This window comes from Podarcis melisellensis (assembly GCF_964234715.1).
Source record: "Podarcis melisellensis genome assembly, chromosome: 1".
NCBI classification, from domain to species: domain Eukaryota; kingdom Metazoa; phylum Chordata; class Lepidosauria; order Squamata; family Lacertidae; genus Podarcis; species Podarcis melisellensis.
The window spans coordinates 16,969,770-16,995,618 of NC_138528.1; the positions used below are offsets into that span (position 1 = coordinate 16,969,770).

Below are 25,849 nucleotides of genomic sequence, written 5' to 3' on the forward strand. Positions count from 1 at the left end.
GTTTTTGAACATTTTCAGGAGTCGAACGGACTCCCGGAACAGATTAAGTTCGAGAACAAGGATGGAAGACTGAGGAAACTCTGACTAAAGAATTATGGCAAGAGAAATTGATGAACTATGTAGAATTGGCAAAATTGACACATAAACTACGGACCAAGGATAACTGTGACTTTAAAGATGAATAGGAACCTTTTACAAAGTACCTAAAGACGCAACAAAGTGAATTGGACTCCTTGGCAGGTTTTGAATAAACACTCACAAACTTTTTATTGATAACAAACAGCTAGACAAATTAAGGATTTATACAAATTTGTAACATGCAGAGAATTGCAATTATAGAGAAACCAGTGATTGGAACTGAGGGAAGTCGGGGTGGGGTGGGGAGGGGGGGTTGTTTTATGGGAGGGAGGGGGAGGGGGAAATGGGGAAAAAATAAAGGATGATATGTTTTAAGATAATATGTTTTGTTTAAATTCTGAATAAAAAATCTATTAAAAAAAAAGATTAAGTTCGAGAACCAAGGTTCCACTGTACAGAAAGTAGGATTTCAAAGGTCCTCCAGTCCAAGATTCTGAATATATTTTATGAACTTGCTAAAGCAACATTCTTATGTGTTTCCAGGACTATTTTTCTGCATTCAAAACCTCCCTGCAACTCCAGAAAACACAAAGCCTCCTAGTCATATTTATCCTTAATGTGGCATTTGACTATGTCTCATTTGAATATAAACACAGTTATATCCGTTCACAACATAATTGGCAGATGGGGAATAGCCTGGCTTTCATGCGAGAGTCTGGCTGTTCACCCCAACGTTTTACAAATAGGTGTACATGGACACATTAATACTGGTTTTCCATATCAGGAGGCAGCAACTACTACCAAGGACTAGCAAAAGACATTTTTTAATATATATTTTTAAGAAAAAGGTTTACAAAAAATGTAAAGGAGGGAATGGGGTGCTCCAACTTCTTTTTCACCATTTTGAAAAAGGTTGGATATATGCTGGAGCATTCAAGTTCCATAGCCACTGAAGGCAAAAGTAAAATAAAGAGTAAATGTTCACAAAACAAGATGAAATGTGGTAGCTTATGAAATCTAGTATCCAGCCGGTCCCTGCCTCTGAAACTCATGAAGCCGCATGCAGCCCAACAACAACAGTATGATTGATTGATTGATCAGTATGATTGATTGATTGATACTGGGCTGCCACCGGGCAGGAAGGAAGAGGCTGCACTGTCTTTTCCTAAGGTACAAAATTTGATATACTCTACCCTACCAGAAAGGAATAAGGTCATGTAAGCCAAATATACACACACACATATATATGCTGCATGAGCTCCTGATCTTGCCAAACGATCCACCTAGTCTGCAGGAGCAAGGCCCCTTCTTAGATGCATCAAGCGCTGACACCATACAGCTCAAGTATTTCCTATGCAGCGCAATACTCACTCTGTTCCTTGTGCAATGCTTCGCTTGCTTTCACTTACACAAAAAAAGTTTTCCTTAGGACGAATGGTGGAAATATATGATTGGTTTGCTAATTTTGTGTGCCTAAAAGCTGTCAAGAAGGGACATGCCCTTATTTGCAGTAGTAATAATGATATTGAAAAATGAAAGCGCTGGAAATATTGGAAAATACACTGCAATAATAGAAGGTGCCAGAGGTAACACTTGTAAGGAGGGAATGAACCACATTCCGATTGCAGCTCGAACAGGTTTCAAAACGTTATACTGCATTCTACCAACTTGTAGACGGCACGGTTTTTCAATATTCCCTACAATGTTTTTTTATGCACTGCACCAACTGCAGTGCCAATGGTGGGCTGGCAGAGCCCGAGACAATACTGTCTAGCAAACACTGTTCAAAAATAGCACCCACATCTGCAAAACCCCAGACACCATTTATTTTTAAAACACTTTTTGCTATCTCTCCTTCGCTGACACCATCAAATGCCAACGAGTTTAACTCCTTAAATTCCCAAGCTTGTTATTGTTATAGTCGGAAAGGGGACAGCTCTGTTGCCTTGCGAATGCTTTAGAACTGTCACAAACGTCAGAACGTTCCCTAAATGGGAAGAACTTCAGAGAAGGGAACATAAGAAGAAGAGCCCTGCTGGATCAGGCCCTGTCTAGTCCAGCATGCTGTTCTCAGTCAGTTGCCCAAGAAAGCCTGCAAACAGGACCTGAGTGCTGTTTTCAGCAACTGGCGTTCAGAAATATACTACCTCCAATAGTGAAAGAACGCACCAGGCTTAGTAGCCATTGAAAGCCTTCTCCTCCATGAATTTCTCCAATCCTCTTATAAAGAAATCTAATTTGGTGGCCATTGCTCCTTGGGGAGCAACATAAGCTTGACTTTGCGCTACGTGAAGAAGTAACTTTATTTTGTCTGTCCCGAATCTCCCAACATTCAGCTTCTTCATTGGATGTCCAGGAGAGATCTAGTGGACAGTTTATTTCCTTTAGTTTTGGTGGGTCTTCTCTGAGTAGAAGTTAACTGAATACAAACTTTTTGTCTATCTACTTTCTTCACACAATGCATAATTTTATTCCCTTCTATCATGCCATCTACTCACCTTCCCTCACAGGGGACCCGTAGCTCCATCCCCTATTAATTTCAATGGATCTACTCTGAGTAGGTTAGAAGACCCACCAAAACTAAAGGAAAGAAACTGTTCCATGTCTATTAATTTCAATGGGTCTACCCTGAATAGGTTTGGCACTGGATACTACCCTGTTGCTTGAGGCGGCAGGAATACAAACTAGGCCAGTTGGAAGGTTTATGTGGTCTGTTTGTACCTGCCCCTCAAAGTGCAACAGTTAGAATCCAGTTAATGGAGTTTTGGCTTTGGAGCTCAGGTGTAAAAGGCTAATAATTTGGAAGTCCCCTAGTTCATCAATGGTTGTTAAAATCTATAGTTGGCTGCTGTTCCATGTTTTTCATGTGCTTTTCATAGTGGGCTGCTGTTTATGTGAAATGACTAGAAACATTTCCCTTCATAACCATCTGCACTTGCTTTGATAGATTTACTGTTACCTTCCCATTCCGCGTGAAGAATTCTGCGTGGCTTAAGAAGTTCCACCACGTTAAAAGAATCAACAGTGCGCCTGAGTAACAAATCTGCTATATCCAGGGAGTGCCATAGCAACAGCTCTACATGCCAAGCACGGTGACTAGGAAAAGTAGGCACTGTTTTCCAAAAGAAACCTCCCTAACAAAGGATAATGCAAGGAACCCAAAAGCCACAATCCAAAAGCATGACATGCATGTTACTTCAAGGCTACTAAGTTCAAGCTTGCCTCGAGTGAAATGCCTTTGAGATGAACAGTCAATGGAAAGCAGTGTGCCCCCATGCCCTTTGCAAGTCGGCGTATCAAAACGAACCTTGTATCTGCGTGACAACCTGATCGCAAAATCATTAAGAAAATCACTTTTGCATCATTTGCTCTCCCATCTGCACAGAATGACTAAGACAAAAGGACGCGAGGCTTGCTGCCTCGTCTACATTTTGCAGCTTAACTTGGTGACAGTAATTGGCCTCTTCAAGGTTTGCAAGCATTTTCTTAACAATGCTACAAACTGCAGTTATAACACAGCACTGCACTGGCTTCTGCCAAAATCCTCCTCCTCCTCCTCCTGCTCCCAAAACAGTATTATCCCATGTTTCAAAAATAGCACAAATTCTCTTATTTCCCCCCACCCACCCACCCTGCACTGTGCAGAAAACGACCGCTTACTTTTCAAGACCAATCGAGAACAAAATGCTGTTAATCATCCTTTTTGCTATCAGGGACACCTCAGCCAAATGAACACGAACATGACAGTGACAATGACATGCCTGACATTAAAATGTGTTTTAGCAGGAAAACAGTGCTTTTAACACCAGTGCCTGCGAGCAGCAAACCCCCTCCTCTCATTCAGCTGGATGATGTCTTCAGTTAATCAAATCCCACCTCCCATGCAAATAAGGTTCAAGTTAGCTTTTTGCAGTATGCGACTATTGAAATAACATTATAATGAAGGCATCTGCACAACAAGAGCAGCGGCTAATGATACCCACCCCCACCATGATCTTCACCAATTAGCTTTGAAAGAAGAAGAAGAAAAAGTGGGTGAGCTTCCTTCTTATTTGCAACCACAAAGTGAAAGGCCAATGAAGGTCAGAAAATTGAACATATCCCTGTATTGTTTTGTTGCAGGTAAGAACAAGCCTAGGATTCACTGTGTTTCATATGCATTTTTTTAAAATCTGCAGGGCTGCAAAGGAAAATAGTTAGAAACGACTTACCAAAGCCCCCCCTTCCATTTCTCAAAAAAGAATTATGTAGAACACAGCATTTAATACCACTAATAAAAAATATTATCTTTCTGCACCTCTTAAAATCTCACCAAAAATGCAACACCTCTACTGATATCTAGAGCATTCTATTTTCACCAAGTGGTTTTGCTGAAATACTGCAGCTACGAAACCACAAGTAGCAGACATACCGTATGTACTGAGCAACAGCTTCCCAGCCTAATTCCATACATGCTCCATCCAAGCAACTATATTTCAGCCCACACAAAATTAACTATCCTTTAAGAATAAATGAATAAAAACCAGAAGAGAAGCATCTGCCATGAGCTAAAAACAGCAGCAACAACAAAATACTTTTCATTTTTCCCAGCAGAAGAGCATGTTTTTATGTTTATGACTCTAGGTTATACTTGGCAGTTTCAGGCTGCAAAAGCGATTTTAAAAAAAAATCCGAATGAGGCATTAGATTAGAAGCTATTACTCATCTCTGCACTTCATCATGCAGTTAGCTATTGTTTACCTGCAGCTCATCCTTGACACACCCACCTCCCAGGCACTGGAGAAGGGCTACGATTCTTACACGGAGGGAAAAGGCCCCCTTTTACAACTCAGAAGCCCTTTTTTTCTTTTTGCGGCCGTACAAGCAGCCTGACATTACACAGCAAAATTCCTGCAAGAACAAAAAAAAGAAAGAAAAGAGCCGGTCGTGCTGTTACGCAGAGCCTACCTGAATTCTTCAAATGCATACATGGCCCAGGAAAGAATAATGCACAGGCCTCTGAGGTCTGCAAAATCCCCTCCGTAAGGCGCAGGAGAAACATTTAGTTGGTCAAGCTGCAGACATAACTGAGAGCTGTGTGCTGGGAAGCTTCTGGGAGAAAGGAGGCTGCAGATACTGGCCTGCAGCCTGCAGCTCAACCAGCTGCTGACAAGCAGCAGCTCGCAGGGAAAGGCGATAAAATACCATGTGATCATTCCAGCAAGTCTGATTAATGCAGCATTACTCCAAGAATACAGGCTGATATCTTTATTATTCAAGCCCAATCAGGGCCATCCGTAGAGAACCTGGCACGCACGACAGTTAACGTATCTGATTTTGATGGACGGTTTTTATTTTATTCTAAATGTGGACAATGAATTTATTCACAGAACAAGAAGCAAGACAGGGTGGAAGGTGGTGCTGGTGTTTCAACAGTTTGCACCGATTACACCCTCTGCAAACTAAGGGAACGCTGCAGTCCACACTGAGCGTATTTTAACTCCTGCTGATTTTAATCAATAGGACACAGAGCATCAGAAGAACTGGACCACTTCACTTGCCCCAGCTGCAACAAAACATGTCTCTCCTGCATCGGGCTCAACAGTCACACCTACCAACAGTTTGACTTCTTGCCCAAAGGTGCACTCCTCTATTGTCTCCTGAGACAGACAGATCATGTTGGTTATGCAAATATTGCAAACCGTTATCTGTGAGAAAGGCTCGTAGCTCAGGGGTTAGGCTCATGTTTCACATTCACAAGGTCCCAGGTTCAGCGCCTGGCATCTCCAACGAAGGCTGGAAAATATCCCTGACTAAAAACCTGCAGTGCTGTTGCCAGTCAGTGTAGACAGTACTAAACTAGATGGACCAATGGTATCACCTTCAGGACCAATGGTATCACCAGCCAGATTCCTGTTTTCCTCACACCAGGGAAGTTGAACCCACTTGTCAAAGCAGCTAGACACTTGAAGAAATAGAAGTCTTGCTCAACAACACACTTTTGCTTCCACGTCACCGCCTAGAAACCGCCATTTTCAAATGTCGCTAGAGCTTCTTCTGGCTCTTAGCGTGTCAAGGTATTATTGTGGTATACAGCCAAAGCAGAAGAGATGGCGTGACTTGAGAAAAAGGTCAAAACAACGAAGCCACGTTTTGAAAATAAAACTGAGAGGAGCAAGGCTAAGGGAAATTGGAAGAAGGCCTCGGGAATCGAAGCGTGTTAGCGGCGATGCTTGAACCGCCAAGCAAGGAGCAATGCGGAACATTCTAGGCCAGAAGACAACATGGGGTCATGGGAACAAAAGGGAAATTGCGCCGAAACATGAGCAAGGCTTGCTACTAAAAAAAATGACATTAGCGCAAGTGGCAGGAGGGCCTGGGGGGGAAGAAGCCATTTTGAATGACAGGAAAATTAGAAAGGGCAATGTATTGTAAGATAAGAGAGGGGCAGGGAGGAGGGAGCACCGAGAGCAACATTTCCAGGATACAGTGGTACCTCGGGTTAAGTACTTAATTCGTTCAGGAGGTCCGTTCTTAAGCTGAAACTGTTCTTAACCTGAAGCACCACTTTAGCTAATGGGGCCTCCCGCTGCCGCACAAATTCTGTTCTCATCCAGAAGCAAAGTTCTTAACCCGAGGTACTATTTCTGGGTTAGCGGAGTCTGTAACCTGAAGTGTATGTAACCTGAAGCGTATGTAACCCGAGGTACCACTGTACTTCCAAACAAATAAGTAACAGCTGGTTGAAAACAATACCTCACTTATTTACTCTGAAGCACGTTAGGGACAAAATTTGGCCCAACAGAAGTCACAACCCAGGATTCTTGCCACACCTTCTGCTAATGTCCATTTAAAGTCTTCCAAGTGCATGTCTACACTACAGTACGGATATCATTCTTTTTTTAACTGCAAAGGCTCCCAAACAAAGAAATCTTGAGATTGGCTGTCCTCTTGAGATCGAATAACAATTGTGCGCATTTTGCTAAACAGCAGCCCTCCAGGGGTTGTTGGACTGCAAGTCCCATCATCCCTGAACATTGCCCAAACTGGAAGGGGCTGATGAGAGTCGGAGTCCAACCAGACCTTGGACGCGGCAGGTTGTCCCTTCTGGCTTTCGAGGAACAGGGAAGTCCATCATTAAGCCTTTTCATTTTTCACAGAAGTCATTATTTCTGCTCAGATATGTTTTCTCAGAGCGTATGACCAACTCAAAAGGCATAAAAGAAAATTAGCACTTTACTTCAGCCAATGGAATTGGAAAGCCAGTTCTAAGGGAAGCAAATGACTTGGCACCAAGAACCTTCTGGTATGCCCCAGAGCTAAGGTTACAAAATTAGGCGTTCCCCAAATCTGCTCACATGGAGTGACTAATCCCGAATAATTACAAGATGCGTTCATAGGCTGATGCTTTGGAGGTGAAAAATTCCCTTAGTTCTCTAGAAATTCAGGTGATGTTCTGTTTGGTTGGTTAAGAAATTTTATCCCACCCCTCAGCTGGAAAAGGCTCCTAGATCAGGTCACAAATCACTAAAAGAAAAGGTAGCCTCTGCCCTTGGAATTATAATCTAAAAAGACATGACACAAAAGGAAAATAGACTGGGAGGGAGGAGGAACAAAGCAATCTCGTATACCAGTTCTTAGTTCTAAAAATAAGCTACAAGTTATAAAAATAAGAAAACATCTACAAAAAAAGAGACACTACTAGAGGTTGGCCTTGTTGCATTCACAGGCCAGATTGTCAAACACTAATTGCCATAGATGAGGTTTGTCATATGTTGACTCCTACTGCAAGTTTAGTGTCAAATATTTTCCAAATATACATCCACCCATAGAATGCACTTGCTGTCAAAATTCACTGAGGCAGATCTAATGGAGTAAATTAATTTCAGCTCTACTTGCCACAGAACTAAAGTGCCTATTCCCACACCCCATGTAGAAGACTGTATTTGTGAGCGCAAAACAGATAAATGCGACAGTCTTGGTCCTGTCAACTAATCTGCGCCGTCTCTTGAATAGCTGGAGCAGAAAGGACCTTTCCTGTATAAGAAAAGTCTGGCTGCATGAACATTCTAAGGAACATTTAAATTTTAAATTTCAACTACACGTCTCCGCAGTGAGACCAAAAGGAGGCTTGCCTCCAAAGCAAGCATAGTCTCCAACCTACAGAAGGTTAACAGTGTAATTTATAGTCATTAATTATTATTATTAAAGTGCTCCCTAGCATGTGCAGATTATGCAACACCATATCGTCCACATGAATAAAGATCAGTAAAATGATTTCCTAATGTAATTTTTAGCAGCCTTTGTGTCTAATCGGTACACAAGGATGGCTACATATATACATGCATAATTTTATTTGTAAGCCATAGCTGTACACACAAAAAGTTTGCAAAAGATTAATCCCTGGCACCTCCAGGTAGAACTGGGACAGACCCTTCTCTGAAACCCCAGAAAGCAGCTGCCAGTCAGTGTAGGCAATACTAAGCTAGATGGATCAATGCCGACTCAGCTTCCCGTGTTCCTGTGAAGCCTCAAAACCTCATTGTCCTCCTATCATTTTTATATTCCTGCATGGTAATTAAGGATGAATGGAAAGTAATGGGATAATTTCCCCTGAGGTCTCAAAATTAAACTTGAAGATCCTTCAAAATCAATTAGTATGCTGGATGTTTTGATTAGTTTGATTAATTTATTGGTATCAATTAGTATGCTGCACTGTTTCTCAGGTTTCACCTTATTACACACCGTGACAATAAATAAAACCTGGGCCGCAGACAACAGTCCTGCCATCCCCGCCCTGTCCTCCATATCAGGTCATTAATCCAAAGCAGAAATTGGTCGCTACAGCAGTAGCAGCAGCTAAGAAGGCTGCTTTATATTGTGAGCCGCCCTGAGGTCTGCGGACGAAGGGCGGTATACAAAATTACTAAATAATAAATGATACAGTGGTACCTCAGGTTAAGTTCTTAATTCGTTCCGGAGGTCCGTACTTAACCTGAAACTGTTCTTAACCTGAAGCACCACTTTAGCTAATGGGGCCTCCTGCTGCCGTCGTCGCACCGCCAGAGCACAATTTCTGTTCTTATCCTGAAGCAAAGTTCTTAACCTGAAGCACTAATTCTGGGTTAGCGGAGTCTGTAACCTGAAGCGTATGTAACCTGAGGTACCACTGTACTGATAATAAGAGGAAGGATCCTAAATTCTTGATCAGCAAATGCTGGTTCTAGTAATAAAAGGGAATGGAGAAATGAAACAAAATGAAAATGCACATTGCACTCCACACCCTCCTTGAACAACACCGCAAACAAACCGCTAATGTGACATACCGAGAAAATGTAAGATCATGTATGTGTCTCTGCCCACACCCACCCTTCTTCATGTTGTCTATATTTTGTTCTGCTGGTTTTTAAACACGTTGACACTGAAATAAGATGACTTAATACATAAACATCAACTGAGCCCAGCTGATAGCTAACAGGCTCCACCGCCATTTTGGGTTGCCTAGGTTTTTAAATGTGCCAACTGGATGTGCATTTTGGTCTGCTTAATACAACCTGTATAAATAAATAAATAATATTATGTGCAATATAATCATTCGTTGTTGGTTGGCATCCATGTGTCCCGGGAGACGGCGGAGGAATGCGCCTTTGGGGATGTTGGAAGGTTACAAACATTCACCGTCCAGTTCTTTATTCTCCAGTACTTTAACGGCAGACCCAGAAAACCACATGGAAACTGGGTAAGCCTTGCTTTATTCATTCATGTGAGTCACTGGGGTGGCTGGCAGTTGTGGGGAGAGAGAAACTGAGATACTGCCAAATCATAGCCCACATTTCTGTAGAGCTACCATGCAATCGTACAGTCTGGTGCACAATATGGAGTTCAAAGCAATACACAAAGTCTCATTTTCTAACATTCTAGCTATTAAGATTTTAAAATGCTAAACTAGAAGGGCTAAGGCAGCCTCCTACAGCTAAGAACGGCACAGGCACTTCAAGTGTTAACCCTAAAACCACTTTTTTGCTGCTCTTGGAATGCGTGTGGCGAAGGAGTCTCTAAGGTGACATTTCCGTCAGAAATTCGTACGACACACACACACTTTCAAGTTAGAAGCGAGACACTCAGAGTTTCCAGCTTAACTCTGTGTCTGCTTTTGACTCCTCAGATCCCGTTGCCAGACCATAAGTAGAAAGACATCCTAGGAAAACTGTAGACATCAGATCTCTACAAACACTGAAGAGGCTTTCACCCCCCCCTTTTTTTTTGTCTTGGGAAGCCAAAATATTTCGCAGCAAAGGCAGCCAAGACTGGAACCACTTTCCATATAGGGAATTTATTCTTATATTTTAAAACAGCTCATCCCTTTAAAGCCCTACAAACTGTCATCGGCTCATGGGGTGAAAAAATCTAACTGTTTAGAAATATATGATCTACTGGTATTTTTAAAACTGGGAAGACGGTGCCCCCGCCCTGAGGAGAAATGAAGAACTTTGTGTGTGTGTGTGTGTGCGCGCGCGCGTTTGTGTGTTCAAGTGAATTGCCCTCTTAAGTGGACAGGAGTATGCAGCAAAAACAAAAACAAAAAAACACCCACCCACCCACACAAAAATGCTTTTTAAAGCAAAGCTTCCTTGTGGGCTGCCATCATTCTGTCTTCTTTTACATCAGGTGTCAGCAAACATTTTTAGCAGGGGGCCGGTCCACTGTCCCTCAGACCTTGGGGGGGGCCATACTATATTTTTTGGGGGGGGATGAACAAATTCCTATGCCCCACAAATAACCCAGAGATGCATTTTAAATAAAAGGACACATTCTACTCATGTGAAAACACCAGGCAGGCCCCACAAATAACCCAGAGATGCATTTTAAATAAAAGGACACATTCTACTCATGTAAAAACACGCTGATTCCTGGACCGTCTGGAGGTTGGATTTAGAAGGCGATTGGGCCGGATCCAGCCCCCGGGCCTTAGTTTGCCTACCCATGTTTTACATCATTCCTCAGCAAAGCCACTGGTCAAAATCTTAATAACAGGGTGGGTCCTCCAGGAAAGCCAGTCCCAGACTTTGGGGGTTTCACAGGTTAGTGCCAACACTTGAGAGGTCACATGATGCAGTGCACGCACACCATCTGAATGGCAATGCCCGTCAAATATTTTATTGGGGGTCCAGCCCCTAGGAGTTGGCTCCTATGCTTGCCAAGTTCCAAGGATCTCAGAAGCAGCTCAGAGCAGGGCTTTTAGTGTGGCTTCCCATGTGTTATGGAACAGCATTCCTGTTGAGGCTCTCATTATCTGCACTTTCCAGAAACAAGTGAAGACATCTTTGCTCCAGCACGTTTTCCCCAGTTCAGCATTTCCCAAACTTGGGCCTCATGCAGTTTTTGGACTACAATTCCCATCATCTCTGACCACTGGGTCCTGCTAGCTAGGGATGATGGGAGTTGTAGTCTAAAAACAGATGGAGACCCAAGTTTGGAAAACACTGTCCCAGGTGGATAAATGAGTGTCCACTTCCGTTAGGGTTTCTAAAAAAAAATAAATGTATTTCTTGTTTTTGTGTTTTTAACTGTGTTTAATTACCTTATGTGTAAATCACCTTGAGGTGGTGGTTTAGAAGGCCATTAATAAATTAACAGTAATAATAATAAACTGGACTATAACTGGAAACCAACTGGTAGCCAGCGAAGTCCTTTCAGGACTAGTGAGACATGTTATCTGTCAGTGAATACTGTTTAACATCCTTGCTACTATTTTCAGGATCAACTGCAGTTTCCAGTATGCCTTCATAAGCAGCCACAGGTGCGTATTGATGGAATCTAATCTGCATCTGACCAGAGCTTCCATTTATTCCCATTTGAGTCAGGGCCTGACCTATCTTCTCACAATTCTGGCCCCGTACTCCTTTTGTCTGCTGTAGCTCATGTGGCAAGAGAAAGTGCTTTTGCATACAGAAGGCCCCAGGTTCAATACCTGCCATCGCCAGGTAGGGTTGGGAAAGACCCACCTGAGGCAGCGGTCAGTGTGTACACAATGGAGGATAGCTGAGGTGGTTACAGCATGGTGCAGATAACACCAAGCTTCAACTGCTGCAATGTGTTCTATGTGGGGCTTCCCTTCTGCTTGACCCGGAAACTGCAGTTAGCCCACAATACTGCAGTGCAATTGCTGACAGGAGCGAGACCTTGCCGGCATATAACACCTGTGCTCAGAGACCTGCACTGGTTGCAAATTTAGCACTGGGTCAAGCTACTACTATTACGATAAAGCACTGAACAACTTGGGACCAGTTTACCTGCAGAATTGCCTTACTCCTTCTACAGCCACTCAGTGGCATAGCATGGGCAGGGGCCCACGGGGCGGTTGCAAAATTGTTAGGGGTGCGAAATTTCAACACCTGGTGCTGACTCAACAAGTTGTGTACAGTTGTGCGCTGGGCTCTGCTGAAAACTGCTTCTCCATGTGAACCAGGAAGTGACCTCTCCAGACAAGTTACTAAAAACGTTACTAAAAATGTGTCCCTACGGGCTTTGGTGAGCTCGTTCTGCATTCTTATTGATTCAACAAAACTCACCAGGTACACACTGACACAAGCAAGAGCATAATGTATATCTGTTGTATTGCTCTGCTGTTGCTTTTCCTTCCACAGATGTTCCATCTTAAAGCTCGAAGGCAACAGCAAGAGCCTTCTCAGGGAGTTGAACGCGCATGCGTACTACGTTTCCCTCCAACCCACCCACTCCCCTTCAGGAGGCCCCGGGCACTGGCAACCCACGCTATGCCACTGCACACACTCAACCGCTTTCATCTGAGGAACGGGCACTGTTACAAGTGCCACATAATTCTCATCCTGCATCTGTAAGAAATCAGTCTTCAAATGTGGCGGGCATTCGCATTTTGGAACTCCCTGTCTGACACCAGGCAAGCACTTTCACTCTACCCTTTCTGACGCATGTCAAAACCATTTTTTGTTTAGACAAGCCTGCCCCAGTAGGCAGAATGCTGGTGTGCGTTTCAGAATCATGAAATTACAGAACTGTAGATTTGGAAGGCACCCCAAGGGGTCATCTAGCCTAACCCCCTGAAATGCAGGAATTTGATTTGTTTTTAGTTTATCAGTGAGATTGATTCCCCCCATGTTGTTTTTAACTGTTTTTACTGATAATTTTATTATTCTATTCCTTTTGTAAATGGCTTTTTACAATCAAGCAGTATATGAAATTTATGAAATAAAGATATTGAATAAGAACAGCTGGAGCAAATGTGTTCATCGCCATTTATTTTTCTAAGCAAAGGTAACACAATTTACCAGTGAGTTTCCCTACTCCAGTTCTCATTCATTTGTAGTGAATTGCTTCTTTACTAAAAACGTGTCCCTACGGGCTTTGGTGTGCTCGTTCTGCATTCTTATTGATTCAACAAAACTCACCAGGTACACACTGACACAAGCAAGTGCATAATGTATATCTGTTGTATTGCTCTGCTGTTGCTTTTCCTTCCACAGATGTTCCATCTTAAAGCTCGGAGGCAACAGCAAGAGCCTTCTCGGCAAATGCATTATGTCATATTTAGGGCACTGGTAATCAAAAATTCCCTGTTCTGCAGGTGACATATGTAGAATAGAGTTCCAATTTGATCACAGTTCCTTTGATCATCCCACGAGGAAGTCAAGCCTAACCTACCATTCTCGTCAAACCTTTGTTCAAAGAAGGAACATTAGATTCTAACTGATCAGATCAGTGGTGGGAGGGGAAATTTCTGATCATTACTACAGTAATAGGGAACCCACATCATCCCTTAAAGCAGGGAGTGGACTTTGGCCTGTTCAGTTAGATCCCATCCGCACTATAAATATAAAGCGGTATCATACTGTTTTTAACAGTTATTTTCATTTTGCTTTTGGTACTCTCTAAAGCAGTATTTATTGACTTTGGGAGACCAGATGTTGTCAGACTACAACTCCCATCATCCCAGACCACTGGCCCTGCTAGCTAGGGATGATGGAAGTTGTAGTCCAACAACATATAGGGATCCAAGGCTGAGAAAGGCTGATCTAAAGTGTTGTATACAGTCATATCTCGGAAGTCGAACGCAAGCCATACCGGAAGTCCGTTCGACTTCCAAAAATGTTCAGAAACCAAGGAAGCTCCTGCAGCCAATCGGAAGCTGTGGAACCCATGTCAGACATTCGGGTTCCAAAGAATATTAGCAAACCAGAACACTCACTTCCGTGTTTGGGGGGTTCGGGAGCCAAAACGTTCAACTCACAAGGGGTTTGACTTCCAAGGTACAACTGTATATGAAAAGGCTGCAATCCTAAAACACATTTACTAGGGTGTAAGAGCAATTTAACATAATGAACACACTTCTGAGTAGAAACGTAATAATTCTAAAAATGTGTGTTCTACTGATTTCCAATCTGTTTCTTAAGAAGTCCTAAAACTGAAATGACTATTTACACTGCCACAGTACATATTTCACATTTTTAGTGAACTTTGCACTGGGATTTCCATATCTCTTTCCTGGAAAACTGAAGCCTATTTAAAGCCCATTAGTGTATTTTGTGGTTTGGGGCTTTATTATTATCATCATTTTGCCCCAGTGTGGGTCCCCCCCCTTAAGTTTACACTTACTTGCCCTGAATTGCATCTGCAGTACTGTTGCCCAGCACATAAATGCGTCCTTCAATGCTTCTCAGTGCCCGGTTAAAAACTGACAAGACAACACCCAAATTTTTAAAAAATGGTTTCCTTTCCCTAGCTCTCAGCTGTAGAAGATGTCCTCTGCTGAAACCTGCTCTCCTGCAGGTCTAAATGCAACATAAGGGAAATATTCCCTTGGCTTTCATTAAATCCCTGTGTGCTAAAGCCAAGCCAGTGTTTTAATCTCTAGTATTAATGCCACAGCATTAGCTGACTTCATTACTGCTTTCAGTTCTATAGCTCAGTTCTGATCAAAGGGAAGGATCCTGCTGTCAGCTACAAGGTCTCTGGGATCAACTGCATAATCTTCTTCCTGTGAACAGCTTTCCACAACCCAAACACACCCACCTTGTTATCACAATGCTTTTAAATTTGGAGGCAATTGTTTATCTGCTTATGCTGTTTGCTTGTACTCTTTCTCTCTTGTGTGTTATCACTGTAAAAACCATTGGTTTTTGGTGTGGTTTCCTTTAAAAAAAAAGCTTGATGCTGCCCCTCAATGGTAGCTTTTATAATAGTTGACGATGATGATGACTATTATTTTAATACTGAGTTCTGCAGGGCAGCCAGTTTGAAAATGTAATACAAATGAGGCTGATTAAACAGGCATCGAGGGGCTGTTAACCCTAAGCCCAATAATGCTTCCTTAAATTCTGCCAACTAGAGAAAAATCAGGTGTGCCTAACTATGCATCAGAAGGCAGCCACAGAAGGATTAACCTATACCCAGCTTGTAAACATTTATTCCATATTATTATTAATTTACATTCCACCAGTAGCGTAATGACAAATTCAGAAGTGCAGGCTCCTGTCTTGCTAGCCATAGTCATCCCTCCCCAGCACACCTTTCTAAGATTCTACAGTCTTCTAAGATTATTCAACAATAATTAGGGATGCATTGCAAAAAATCAATACAGTTCTCAGCACTGATTTCAGATCTATTGTTTTCTGTGCACGTACTCGAACAAATGATTTGGAGTGTGCCAATATCTTTATTTGGCGTGACTTTTGTATTCTCCTTGGTATTCCGTGGTATGTTACAGAACTTGCACCCTATTCTCTTGAAACTTAAATTAACTTGTATTTTCAACGTTCTTACAAGCTTAGCTTTGGAGCATGCAGAACAACTCCTCCTCAAACTTCTTCCCATGCACTTTCTGCAGAGTGGCCCTAGGAGCCAATCCACAGTGGCCGACCCTCCTCCCTTCGCTCTGATTGGCTCCAATCAGCATAAAGGGTGAGGATATATATTCTCAGAGGCTAAACAATTTCCCCTTTCATGCTAATTGGGCAGCTCTAGGGGGCTGGAGGTACGGACCCTGCTACAGAAATAGAAGCAGGTCTTTGACGTCCCACAACCCTGGAGCTACATGCCACTTAATGCAAAAACAGGCTTCTAAGCAGTTTACAGGTATAAAAACCAATTGCACAATTGATCCCATATCATCAAGTAAAGACTTTCGAGATTATCTGACGTTCTCCTCCAAGGTAAAAGGGGTAAATACTGAATATTGCACCTTTAACCTTCTCAGGCCCAAATCATACAATATTTCTGCAATACAGTTGCTGCTGCAAAGTCATGCATGGCTCCTATGCCATATCAGTGGAGGAGGGGCCATAACTCAGTAGCTGAGTGCGTGCTTTGAATGCAAACCATCCTAAATTCAATTCCTGGAAGCAGGTAACTGGTGATGTGGAAGACTTTTGGTCTGCAAAAACCTGGAAAGCCACTGCCAGTAAGAACAGGCAATGCTGTCCTGGGCTAGATGAATAAATGTCATGGCCTGTATAAGGTACGGTAGATTATAATGCTCCATATGGATGTCTGTGTCATGTGGCTAGGATAATCCAGTGGCTTCATCAAGACAGCTGATGGTGTTGGCATTGAAAGTAGTTATGCAATCAAGCACATGGAAGGAGTTTTGTGATGGGAAAAAGGTAACATAAACTAGGCTGTCCTATCCATCAGTCTGCTCTGACTTACATCAGCACCAATTTAATACTTCTTGTAGAGACATAGGCAAACTCGGCCCTCCAGATGTTTTGGGACTACAACCCCCATCATCCCTAGCTAACAGGACAAGTGGTCAGGGATGATGGGAGTTGTAGTCCAACAACATCTGGAGGGCCGAGTTTGTCTATGACTGCTCTTGTATGTTTTCAAGCTCTACAAAGTCAGATGAAGGCCCAAATGCAAACTAGCCCACCAAAGGTTAATGAGACTCAAGTTTGTTGCTAACCTCTCTGAGAGTAAACCCCATAGGATTGCAAACTATTGCTCCATAATTCAGCTAAGCCAGGTTTGAAATGTAAAGACACCCCCATTTCTCTGATATTTTACAAGCTGAATTAGGTTTACAGTCTGTTCTTGATGCTGTTGCAGCATACAACAGAAAAAGCAGAATGAACTAAACACTGTAGTGGCAAGCATGCTTTCTAGAAGCAGGCATGTACCGTATATGTCCAAGAGGTATTCTCTCTCTGTCCCCTGTCCCCCCCCCAAAAAAGCCCAATTAAATTGGCCAAATGCATCAAGAACATTTGCAATCTGGTCAATTCTGGATTGGCTACAGTAAACAATATTTGCTCATGCATTGGTTCTCTCTTCTTTCGGTTTAATTTACTACCACCACTGCTTTGAAGTACCTTGCATAAATTCTTGGGTATTTGCAGCCCTACCATGTTTGGTAGGCAGGAGGATCAGGGCAACACTTTGGCTGCAGATTTAAATGGGCAGGACATTCCCTTCCCAAATACTGTACCGCCTTGGTGTATAAAGCTCTTGCAGCTCAAGAACAGAGGTAAATAAATTAGCAGTGGGCTGGATGATGTGCACAAGACATTCTGTAACAGCGGAGGAGGACAGGCAACAACCTGTTGGGACTTAATCTGACCCGGGCAGGCACTGCTTATGAAATAAGTCATTCGTGGGACAGGGATCACACCAGGGTAGAACAGGTAGCGTGCAAAAGTGCAGGAGGCATCCCAATGTTCAATAAGGCAAACTCATTGCTTTAACTCAGAGTCAGCAGACCTTTCAATGTACTACATTTCCATATATAACCTGGCCCTCAGTGTTAGAAGCTGAAATCTGAAAGCTAGGAGCTGAATGGCACCTTAAACCTAGATTATGGGTACAACAATTGAATGTCTAGGTGCGCTTTTGATAACAAGAATACAAAGCTGAAAATGAATGAACTGCAGCTAAAATATTATGTTCATTTTTCACATGGTCTTTCCCCTGCCCAACCCCCTAATATTCCTAAGAGGGTCTCTTCTCCAGTCTTCAGAGAGTAGCTGGAAGTGGGGAGGCAGAAAAAGCTCCTCCTTTCCTTCCACTCTGCAGTTTTAAATATGAAATCTTAGGCACAGAGCTCAGAAACTGCTCACGCTAAAGAAATCCCGTTGCAAAATGTGCCTAGAACGATGGGAGTTTTGAACACTGATGGCGCTTTACCCCATAAGGAAATCAGAGTATTTAAAAGAAAAAGGAAATATTTCCACTAAACACACACAGCCCATCAGGGAAAATGGCATTTGGACATAAAGGGCTCAGAGATCAAGGAGAATGAACAAGGATGCATTTCCCCTGTCTCTCTTTTCCAATACAGGTCATCCTACAGGGTGATCAAAGCAGTTTCTGTACAAAAACTGGGCCGAAGCCCCAATTTGGATGCCTTTACTGCCACCGCTTGATGAGAACCCACCAATGTTCAACTGCAGTTTTCCTCCACTCGTGTTCAAGCCGTCTCCCATCTTGTTTCCTAAATTCTGGAGTATACCAGAGGACCAAGTGGTAGCAGGCACTCAGGCACAGGGTCAACAGCCCTAGCCATTTGGATGTTCCAGAAGTCAGCCAGAGCTTCAACAGGAGCACCAGTGATAGCAGCCAGAAAATCCTCCAGAACCATTGGAAACCCATTGGCTCCATCAGCCTCCAAGGGCAGACCATCCTAACATGTCCCCTGCCTCTGCAGAGGAGAAAAGGTGCTGAAAGCCTAAATCTCAGCATCTGACTATGGCAAGGGACTGGTGTCAACACCCCCTCCCCCACTTTTGGATCACCCTCTTCCTGCCCAGTTGTGAAAACAAGGTCCAGTGTGGGCCAATGGCATGTTAGGAAAGTCATGGCAGCCATGAAGTCCTGAGCCACCTCAGAACTATTTTGAGCCTGTTCCAATTTGGAGAAAGTTAAGGTCTGTTAGCTGGCTGTGTACTTTTGAGATGTGCTTCCGGATTAGAAGTGAACTGTTTGTGGTGTGTACACAGCAAAGAGCTAATCCCATCCCAAGAAGCTTCTTCCCACTTGGCACCTCATTTTGCTTGCTTCCCACCCTCATCGATTATTTTTCTTCTTCACTGTGCTCATAACATCGCCGACTTATTTGATAGAACATCTAGTTATGCAATGTCCACTTCCCTCCCTCTCTGCCCCTAAGTTTTGGTTAAAGTTTCACAAACAGACAACTGGAGGGGAAATGATCCCAAGGAAATTTCAGTGCAAAACATCCATTTGTGCAGAACCCACCAGAAAAAGTGAAATAACCTGGCTTGCCTTAAGTTCTACCACTTTTTTATGGCAGGCACAATGGACCTTGACAACAGAGGACGAACAGTGCAGTTTGGACATTAGGAAGCGGCTATGATGGTTGAGCACAAGCCAGCTATTTCTATCTCTTTTTTGTGGCTTTTTAAGTCTCCATCCCAAATACTTGTGCATAGAAGTCCTAATACCATAGAGCTATCACACTAACCATGCTAAAGAGCCCAAACCATGCTTTCAAAGCTTTCAAGTGCACAGCAGGCAAAATATGGCTCAGAGTAGCTTGCTGGCTTTGGTTTTCAACTGTCTCTGTACTCTGTTTCATACGTCCAATCCTGCTCTCCAAGGTGCAACAGGCTCTGGGGGGAAAACAGCGGCAAGAGCTACGGTTGGTCAATTCATAAATAACAACAGGCCAGTTAGCACAAACCATGGTTTCCAAAGCCGCTTCAAACCATGGTTTCCAATTCTGGTTCTGCAGTTAATCACAAACCATAGTTTGTCTATTTCACACAACACATGAATCCATAATTAAGGTTCCTCAACCACATCTCTGATGTGATGTCTGAACTGAGCTTAAACATGGTTTAACTAAATAGGGCAGCGTTTAACAGAAAGAGACCTCAAGTCCCGAGCACAAACAAACATCCTTAAATTGGCTGTAATCAAGATTGGTCGTTTTTTAGTTCACTGTAACACAGGGTTCTACTGACCACAACCCTAAAAGGCATGGGTAAAACTGAAGCGTTGAGAAAAGCACCAAATAGCATGTGAAGTGTCAAGGATTAGCAGGAGACAAAATGTGCACAGGCACACACAGCGCCATGCTGGTGGTGAGCTATTTTGATGTGTTGTCTGCAGCTTTTTATAACCCCTGACATAATCTGCCATATCGGTTTAAGTAATGACAGTCAATTATGGGGGGGGGGCAACAACCCCCAAAACATCACCCACTAGCATTTTATCAATTTATCCTGGTGAAAGACTGGGAGACAATCTTGTTTTTTCCAGGATGCCCAACTCCTCCCTAATAAATAACCTGCCCTTAAGAGGAAGAAGCAAAATTCTCTGACACTGAATAATTATCTCAGCATAACATGACCCAGCCATTGTAAATATGAGTGGTTCTGTTATTGTGGTCCTCTGAATTGGGAGAAGAAGTTATCTCAGAGAGACAAAGGTCACGTAAAGATAGGCTCTTTCCTTCCCAAGTTATTCTGATCTCTCCCCAACTGGTTGTCATATAAATAATGAAATGCCACGCACACAAGAGCAACTATACCATCTGCACAGAATTTGCACTGCTAAACCAGTAGCCTCAGCCAGAACTCTGTTCCTGGATCTTTTCCAAAGTCACTGGCAAAAAAAAGGGGGTGGGGGAGAGTGTGTTCCCACCACACAAGCTGCAGTATGTCTAACTACACCAAGACAGCCACACTGTAATAAAGGAAGAAGATCCCAGGGGTGTTTTTATTTATTAGAGAACTCCCATTCCCCTTGTCTCCCTTAGAAAATACACGCAGAGAGGCAGATACCGCAAATATATGCCTAGCCAACATCTGCATCCTACAGGCACAGAAAGCAGAACTGAATACAGAGGTGGAAGGGGGCAAGGAAAGGAGTGAGAATCAACTGGGCAAGGATCCATCCGACACACACGTTTTTATAAAAGGGGGAGGGGAGGGGAGAGATTAAGGTTTCCCCCCTACCAAACACATCACCTGTAAACAAATAAAAGACATAGACAAACATCAACGGAGATAAAGCAAGAAACCTCTGAACACACAAACACACCCAAGCACAGGGTATGCAAGGCTGCAGCAACAGAAGGAATGAACACACCCACATTCTTGCCAATGGAGGGGAGTTGCGCGTTTCCTCCGTCTCTGTTGCTATGCACCTTTCTCTGTGTTTCTCCACATGATGCACTACGTAGTCATTTGGCATACTGATGCCCATTCCCTCTCCCTCTGCATGAATTGGGAGAGCCAGCACACCTATATGCACACACATACACCTCGGTGGAAGACCTCGTGTTACTTGGAAAGGCACCAAATTTATTTGCGGACTAGGATGGCAATCTATATACATATGCAGAGACATGGACACTTAGCAACAAAGGCCACAACACACACAGTACTTTTCCCCAGTGCTTTTTCTTTTCCTGGGGATACTCAAGAGTACATAGTGCAGGCATTGCTGCTTTTTCCAGCACAGAAATTAAGGCGTTGTGTTACATTCGCGGGAGCTGCACATGACAGCAGAAACAAGGGCTGGGGCAGAAATGAGATGTAAAAACAAAACCCCACAACCGCTTGCCAGGATGCAGAGCGTGCAATCTGTCAAAAGGCTGGAGGAATGACAGCCAATCGTGTCTAAAACACACCACCCACCAGCATGGGATCCATTCTGGTGAAAGACTGGGAGGCGCAGTGACGCTTAGGGTTTTTTTCAATGGAGGAAGGATGGAGATGCACACTGCCAGAATAGCTCTGCTTACATTTCCAAGAGAAGCACTGATGCTGAATTGCACCTGGAAGTGTGCCACCCTCGTCTCTCTCTCTCTCTCACACACACACCTTAATCTCAGGTGCCCAAGCAGCTGGTTCTTACCACCTACAACCGACTCGACTTTGTAGGGCAGGTTATGATTCCAACACAGCCTCTAACGTTTGAAGAAACAAGACATGTCTCTCTGCTGCCTCCAGACTTTAAGTTGGACCCAGACTTAGTCGTGCTTAAAGTAGACCCACTGAGATTAGTGGGACTACTCCAAGCACGGCTCGGGTAACATCCAGCACTTTGCGAATTATGGCATCGCTAATTCCTGCAGTGGGCAAGCCAGAAAGACATGCACCACATGAATCAGGCCTCTGTCCTGAGGACAAGGCCCTCTGCATGTGCTCAGAGGCTCCCTCCCTGGTTATTATCCCATCATCTCAGTTTTAGGGTTGCCAACTGTGAGGGAGGCGGCGGCAGCTGGAGTCTAGCTCACTCTGGTGTCTTTCACAGCAGCTTCATCCACAGAAACCAGCTTCCCACAGCAGAACCGAGATCAACAGGATATGTGGCAGATCCCAGAGGCAAAGCCATGTTTGCCTGTCACAACGAAACACCCCAAAAGTTGATCATCTCCTGGCACCCAACTGAGGCATATATTCTGACAGTCGAGGAAAAGTCCTCCCTTAGGAAGCTGACCCTTGTGCCACAGCAAACCTGCCACAAAGGGTTATTTTTAATAAAGGTTGCTCGGAGCAGCAGCGGTTAAGGGGCACAGGCAACTCCCCTCCACTCCTAGATATGGAGAGGGGGGGAGGAAGGAAGGTAGGTGCTGGGGCTCCAACGAAAGCAGCTGCTAGGCCCGAGGTAGCGAGGCAGGCACCCCATGCCCAGCCTATCCCGGCGCCTGGGTGCGTCTCTGCCCCAAGCCCGCCAGTTCTTCTCCTCACGAGGCGCTGCCTGCACCTGCCCGGCTGCTGCCAGGTGAGGGGTCCCTGCCTGCCTGCCTGAGCGCGCCTCTCTCCCTTCGCCTTCTCCCGGCAGCATCCGGGAGGGAGGGAAGGAGGGCGCTCGGCGCGCAGCAGCAGGAGGAGGAGGAGGAGAAAGAAGGACGGGGCAGCCGCAGCTCGGCTGACTCACCTCATTTTCCCCGCAGTCGAGCTCTGCGCAGCCGCCTCTGGCCGGCGTCTCCCCGCCAGCTCCCACTGCGCAGCGGGAAGCTCTTGCCCGGGCCCCGGGCTCGGCAGCGCGGCGGCGGCGGCTGCAAAAGCGGCGGCGTCGGCGTCTCGCGCTACTGCGGGCTGTCAGATGCTCAATGGAGGAGCGGCGCCCGGGAGAAGGAGGAGGAGGAGGGAGCCCGGCGGGCTTTGGCGTCGCTGCATCCGCTGCTCAGTCGCCCTGCTGCTGCTGCTCCTGGCGGCCTGCGGCTGGCGCGCAATGGCATCTTCGTCCCCGCCGGCCAAGGGCGCTAGCTGCCGGGGAGCTTCTCCACGGCGCCGGGCAAGCGGTCCAGGGGCCCGGCCATCCTCCTCCTCCCGCTCCGCTTTCCCGGGATGTGGCGAGGCGAGGGTGGTGGGCGTGGGGCGGGAGGGAGGGAGGGAGGGAGGCGACGGCGAGGAGGTGGAGGAGGAAACGCACAAAGCCCGCGGGGCTCGGCTGCCCGCTGCTGCTGACAGACACTTCCGCCCGTCTGCCTGCCTGCCTGCCGCCGCTACGGCTCTCGCCGAGGCATCGCCGACCTGGCCAGCCCGTCCAGGCACGCGCACAGAGCGGGCGGGGAAGAAAAGCGCACACGCGAGGCGGCCATGCAACGCCCGGGCGCGGCGAAGCGCGCGTGCGCCACCACGGAGCGAGGCGCGCCTCCGGACCCGGAGCGGTCGTGGATTCTTGCAGGATATTGGGGGTGGGGTGGGAACGGGGGGCTCCTCGTGCGCGCACCAGACGCCTTGGCATCGACATTGCAGCCCTTTCCCTCTTCCTCGCCTTTATCCCGATTTAGCCTTTTTGGTGGAAAAAACAATTTTTTGAAATGGAAAAAAAAAGAAAGCCACTGCCTATGACCCTAATCTGGAAATTCACGCGCAGACGGGGAAGGGCTGGGGCTCCTTTTGGATCACTAATCCAGATTTATTTATTTTTTACAACCCCCCAAACCCTTTTGGGGTGGTAGCAATGTATATTGCAGTGTAACGGGGCAGTTTATTGCGGACTCTGCTCGGCGCAACGCATGGACATATTGCACGGCGCCTGTATGACGTCGTCCTCTTCAAAATGCCATCACATGCCGCCCCCCGCCCCTCGATTTTACCCGGATTTGCCGTTTCTCAGGAAAATCCGATAATAATAATAAAAGCTGGAAGCAGTTAATCCGGATTAAAGGGGAGGGGGTAATGCAGGGCGGCGCTTTGGTGCGGGTGACGTCATGGAGATGTTGGAGAGGCTGGGAACTCGCAGGCTTCAGAAGGACCAGTGCCACAATAAACTGGTGTTTGGAAGTGCCCTAGGAGCAGTGAAAGGTCTCAAAACCAAACAAGGGATATCTCAGAAAAAGCCTGCTTCTCTGGATCAGTTTCTGTTTGGGGGGGAAATATACTTTTTTATTCCCAAAGATTAACATTGCCAAGACAAGAACAAAACACCTCGGTGACAAAAACAAACACGAATCAATTTCTTGGAGTAATTTTTGTCCTGGGGCCCTCAGACTGGGGTGGGGGACATTTTCCAGCTCAAGGGACACATTCCCATCTGGGCAACCCAGTATTTGCTCTGTTAAGAGGACCTTGGGGTGGTCTCCGAAATGCCCACTCGCAGAAACTTCCTAAGAGATGGATGCCAAAGTATATCTTTTCCCAAAACACATTTGCTCTGTTTCGACATCACAAAGGTGCTAATGCTGATTGACAGGAACCCTCTCATTTCTTAAACCTTTCAGATTTTTAAACAGGCTTGTTTAAGTAAAGTTCATAGATGTTCTTAATTCAGGCTTGTTAGCCCAGAACTATTATCCTGAGAATTACATACAGAGAATTTCTAGGACAATTGTAGGCACTCCTCCTTATTGACTGTCTTGTCTTGGGTTACTCAAAGGTCCCTGTTTATTATCTATTAAAGCCTAAAGTCCTAATTCATGTGTGGGCAGCGTTTTCAGAGTTGAAGGCTGCAATCCCTTGGGGAGAACTGGTGGAGACAACACACTAGGTGATGGTGGGTGGGGCAAAGTGAAAAATGGGTGGAACATCCCATTTGTCCCCTTCCTTGTCCTTCATTCCTCATCATCATCGTCCATTCTCTCATGCACCCAAACTCTTCCCTTCATTCATCCATTGTCCATTCATTCTTCTCCATTGACTATCATTCTCTCTGGACTTGCGGGGGGCACTGCATGTGCCTCCTGGGTCATGGATCAGCCACACCTGTCACCTAAACACACTTATCTGAAAAGGGAGGAGATATTTTGGGAAGGAGGATTGTGGTTGAGATGCCCAAAATAAAAATGTTAGAGGGATTATTTTCCTCGGGTAGCAGATGACAGAAGCTATGACACCACGAGACCAGTGTAAAACCAAATTAAATAAAAGGCTTTATTACAAAACAACAAACAGGAAAGCTTGTGGGTGTTTTTTCTTGCAGACAAATCCAAACTGCAACTTTTCCTGCTTTCGTAGTCATGACCAGCTGTGCCCAATCTGCCCAAAGCTCACAGAAACAGTTCTTAAAGGTACAAACATCTTTACTGTTTCTTTGCAGAATGACTCCCAACAAAAAAAGCCTGATAATGTCAGCAGTGATCCCTGTGGCACTGAACAGAGGCAGATTTAGGTGACTGTGACCAGTTTGGTCGCAAAGGTGATAAATTCTGGTGTCACACAGGGCACTGCTGAAATTTGAGACCCCAAAGGCATGGGCCAGGAGTCAGCTTCACCTGCTGAGTAGCAGCCTGAAGGAGCAGAAGGCGAAGTGACACTCCACCTGCTGCTGATCAGCCTTCTTGCTCCTGATGAGAAGCAGCTGGCTCCAGCTTTCTTAAGCAGGGTTTCCTGCCTCGGTTGGT

The 25,849-nt window shown here is 44.9% G+C and overlaps 1 protein-coding gene across 7 annotated transcripts in view; it reads right to left on the reverse strand.

Annotated features, from left to right (window-relative positions):
* The window catches only part of EVL (Enah/Vasp-like), a 146,632-nt gene extending 123,033 nt beyond the window's left edge, over nt 1–23,599 (reverse strand). For 4 of the 7 annotated variants that reach the window (XM_081910664.1, XM_081910660.1, XM_081910663.1 and 1 more), the window contains exon 1: nt 5,026–5,241. In XM_081910664.1, the coding sequence (XP_081766790.1) occupies nt 5,026–5,048 (23 nt within the window). In that variant the 5' untranslated portion in view covers nt 5,049–5,241. Of the gene's footprint in view, nt 1–5,025; nt 5,243–22,938 lie in introns of those variants that run through there. The other 3 variants (XM_081910662.1, XM_081910661.1, XM_081910667.1) reach the window with 2 other exon arrangements.
* Between the last annotated feature and the right edge of the window lie 2,250 nt (nt 23,600–25,849).